Consider the following 4,042-nt stretch of genomic DNA (forward strand, 5'->3'; position numbering starts at 1 on the left):
TTCTTGCCCTGGGCCTTGGGGGACCTCACAAAGTGCTTGCTCCCGTCCTGGGCGCCCCGGAGCCGCTGCTGGGCCTCCGGGACCTTGGCGAACGGGGTGTCAAGGCCGTGGGAGGAGCCTGGGTCTGCACCTGGGGGCTTTCGGTGGGGGGCGTGGACGGCTTCGGGCTCGTGGGAGCGAGACCGCGTGGGGTTGGAGGTGCGGGGGGGCAGTTCTGACTTCTGGGCCACGGACGGGGAGCCTAGGAAGCAATGCGACAGGTATTTCATGAGCACCTACTGTGCGCGGCGCTGCACTGTGCCCCACAGACCACCTCAAGCCCGTTCGCCGAGACTGAGGAAGGCCGGCTGTCCTTTATCAGAGTCCCGTCTCCCCGCCTCCTCCTGGCCTCGGGGACAGCGCTCTGCAGTGGAGCCCTGCCATCTGCTAAGTGGGAAGAACTGTGTCTGTGTGGGGTCTTTAAACAGAATTCCCCTCCCTAGGGAGAGCTGCGAACGAGAGGGAGGCAGAGAGGGTGCCCATCTGGGGTCCTGGGGCATGAAGGAGACCTGCAGGCCTGTTCCTCAACTTCCAAGGTAACCCCAGAAACCCAGCATGGGGGGGGGTGAAGTTATCTGAGCTCCATTCTAATTGGTCTCAGCGAGAGCTGGGACGAGAGCTGGGACAGCAGAGCTGATACAGACAGAGCTAGGGAAGTGGGGTCCTCCCTGGGTGGAGAGGGGCGCAGGGCAGGAGGGCAGGGTGGGTGTGGGGCAACTGGTCTTCACTGTGTTATAAGCCCACAGATACTCTCTGATTTGGTTCGCTTTGTGCATGTGTTAATTATTTTTTTAAATATACTTTTATTGATTTTTAGAGAGAGAGGAAGGGAGAGGGAAAGATAGAAACATCAACGAGAGAGAATCATGGACCGGCCGCCTCCTGCACAATCGGGGATCGAACCCACAACCTGGGCATGTGCCCTGACCGGGAATCGAACCAGCGACCCCTTGGTTCATGAGTCAATGCTCAGCCACGGAGCCACGCCAGCCGGGCATTCCTTTACTTTTTTTTAAGGTTTTTAATGTCATCGCCTCCAATAACATCTGGAACCTGTCCCATCGTCTCAGCGAGAGCTGGGACGAGAGCTGGGACAGCAGAGCTGATACAGACAGAGCTAGGGAAGTGGGGTCCTCCCTGGGCGGAGAGGGGCGCAGGGCAGGAGGGCAGGGTGGGTGTGGGACGACTGGTCTTCACTGTGTTATAAGCCCTCAGATACTCTCTGATTTGGTTCGCTTTGTGCCTGTGTTAATTATTTTTTTAAATATACTTTGATTTTTAGAGAGAGAGGAAGGGAGAGGGAAAGATAGAAACATCAACGAGAGAGAATCATGGACCGGCTGCCTCCTGCACAATCGGGGATCGAGCCCACAACCTGAGCATGTGCCCTGACCGGGAATCGAACCAGCGACCCCTTGGTTCATGAGTCAATGCTCAGCCACGGAGCCACGCCAGCCGGGCATTCCTTTACTTTTTTTTAAGGTTTTTAATGTCATCGCCTCCAATAACATCTGGAACCTGTCCCATCCAAGCCATGCCTTCCCCCAGCCCAGGGGGGATGGTGACCATTACCCGCCTGACGCACCTGCCGGCCTGGCCACGCCTCCCCTCAGCCCGCCTTACCAGGCCCGAACTGGGACGTGTAGTTCTCTATCCCAGCGAGATCTAAATAGTGGTTTCTCCTCTCAATGTTCTCATCCACGCAATGGTGGTAGCAGCCCTGCTGCTCCAGACGGCTGTCCCCCTGGAACCTGTCACAGGAAGGCAAGTGAGTGGCGGGTGCTGGCCCGGGGCCCTGGGGTGGCGGGAAGCCACGGGACAAATCCTCCTGGACCCTTTGCTGATTTCCCTCTGGTCCTGGGGAGGGTGTGAGGGAGGGAGTGGTCCATGGAGACAAACCCCGGTCTGGCCTCCCCGGGCTTTCTTGAAGGAACAGGCCCAAAGCAGGGGTCAGGGGTTACTGGTCGACACGTAAGGGTGCCCCAAAGCCAGACTTCAAGCCCCGTGTGCCTGCTGCACACCCCAGACAGGTGGCCTAGCTCCCACCTGCTCCCCAGAGGGTGTGGGGGCAGAAGCCCCCCAGCCAGGGGACTTGAGGCTGGCACCTGCCCCAGAGCCCAGGGCCCCGAGCGGGCCTTCCCTGTGTGTGCATGGAAGGGCGGGGCGAGAGGCGCCGCCGGAGGCCACCTTCCTCCCACAGGGCCTCGGTGATCTGCACGAACCCCCTCCCGGCCCCCCTCTCCCCAGCAGAGCCCCCCACCTGCAGCCAGCCCAGGTACCTGTGATCGTCAGCCCCTGCCCACATCACGCAGAGCCCCGTGCGTCCCCCTTCTCTCTGTTCCCTGTGCTGCTGCCTCTCTAAGTCCAGAACTTTGCTTCCATGTTCACTTAGGAATCAGCGTACCTCCTGTCTCAGACAGCCCTGCGCTTCACCGCCCTGCGCTCCATGCTTCCTAAACAGCCCCCTTCCCCTCCCACCTCCCTTCCTTCCCTCCTGGAAGTTAAAGAACCAGCACCGGGGAAAGGGACTGCAGCCACAGTGAAGGCCTCGTGTGCAGTCCCGAAGCCCCAGTGCCTGAAAGCAAGGGCTTTTCCTAACCCCCTGGGCAGCCACGCCGGCCCTAAGCGAGGAGAGGGCAGCCATGGTCTTTATGCCACCTGGTGTGGGTCCTCGTACGTCTGCCCGCAGAAACGCCAACGTGCAAAACCCTGAAATGCCGCCCAGACCCCAAAATCACACGTAAGGAATACACCCTGAGCACCTGTGCAAACCAGCAAACGCCAAATGCCAACCCTCTCTGGCCTAAAGCGTTTGGATAAAGCAATGTAGACCTATACTCAGTTATTTTTTAATTTTTAAAAGAAATTTTTTATTGATTTCAGAGAGGAAGGGAGAGAGAGAGAGAGAAACATCAATGATGAGAGAGAATCATGGACCGGCCGCCTCCTGCACGCCCCCCACTGGGGATGGAGCCTGCACCCGGGGCCTGTGCCCTGACGGGGAATCAACTGCAACCTCCTGGTTCACAGATCAACGCTCAACCACTGAGCCACGCCGGTCGGGCAATACTCAGTTATTTTTAAAAATCAAACTTTGTGAGCCTGTCGCCTGAAATCACTGCCCCTGAAGAGAGTGCAGGCGGAAGCCTCCTGCTCGGGATCCCTCAGACGCAGGTACACAGCTGGTGCTTAACGGTGCTCAGGTGCCCTGGCTGCCCGGCCCGCCCTGCCCGCCGTACCTGAGGGGGGCTCGCTGCTTCTTGTCCCAGCTCCGCAGCTCCTCCGCCGGCTTGGTCTCCGCTCTGGGCCTGGTGCTCTGCAGGTCTGAGTCCCGCCCAAGACACAGCCCGGTGAGCGGCTCCATCCCGTTCCCGCCGGCCTCCGGGTCCTGCCCAGGTTTTCCAAGCTGCTGGCCCCGGCAGCTGCCCAATGGCTCGGTGGCCAGGCTCCTCACAGCCAGGACCAGACCGAGGGGTCTCACAGCCACCCGTCCTGCTCAGCTCCTCCCCACACTGCAGGGCTGGGCTCCACGGCCGGCCCACCCATCACAACACAACACAGCCTCTGCCCTGGCTGCCGGCCACACACGTGCCCAGCCGTGCTGTGCTCCCTCGGGCCTTCCACCTGGAATCCTCTCTCTACCCAAACCCCACCCCCTCAAGGACCTGCCACAACCCCACCTGCCCGCAGGGTAGCTCCCAGCGCCAGCGCCCGGGCCCGCCCCTCACCGGGGTGGTTGAGAAGGATGCTCTTCTTGCCCTGGCTCCCGTCGGGGGCCACGGTGAGCTTCACCCGCAGCGTCTTGCTGGACGTCGGGGAGTGGTTGACGGAGGAGTCCACCACCTCGTAGATGGTGTGCAGCAGGCTGGTGATGTCCTGGCGGCGGGAGGGAAGCAGAAACCGTGCGTGGCCTTAGCCACAGCGCGTCTGCAGCAGGGATGTGCGCTCTCCGGGCCACGGCCTCGGGTGGGCAATCCCCTGCCCAGCGACCCTGCCCGGACAC

At 60.8% G+C, this 4,042-nt stretch overlaps 1 protein-coding gene across 1 annotated transcript in view; it reads right to left on the minus strand.

Annotated features, from left to right (window-relative positions):
- Positions 1-2: 2 nt before the first annotated feature.
- The window catches only part of NKD1 (naked cuticle homolog 1 (Drosophila)), a gene marked incomplete at its 3' end in the record, with an annotated part of 51,438 nt that continues 47,398 nt past the window's right edge, over positions 3-4,042 (minus strand). Inside the window, exons 5-8 of the mRNA XM_005880325.1 lie at positions 3,768-3,915; positions 3,279-3,363; positions 1,663-1,790; positions 3-241 (exon numbers count right to left, since the gene is read on the minus strand). Of these exons, the coding sequence (XP_005880387.1) occupies positions 3-241; positions 1,663-1,790; positions 3,279-3,363; positions 3,768-3,915 (600 nt within the window). The remainder of the gene's footprint in view (positions 242-1,662; positions 1,791-3,278; positions 3,364-3,767; positions 3,916-4,042) is intronic.

Source organism: Myotis brandtii, unplaced genomic scaffold (genome assembly GCF_000412655.1).
Source record: "Myotis brandtii unplaced genomic scaffold, ASM41265v1 scaffold633, whole genome shotgun sequence".
In the NCBI taxonomy this organism is placed as follows: domain Eukaryota; kingdom Metazoa; phylum Chordata; class Mammalia; order Chiroptera; family Vespertilionidae; genus Myotis; species Myotis brandtii.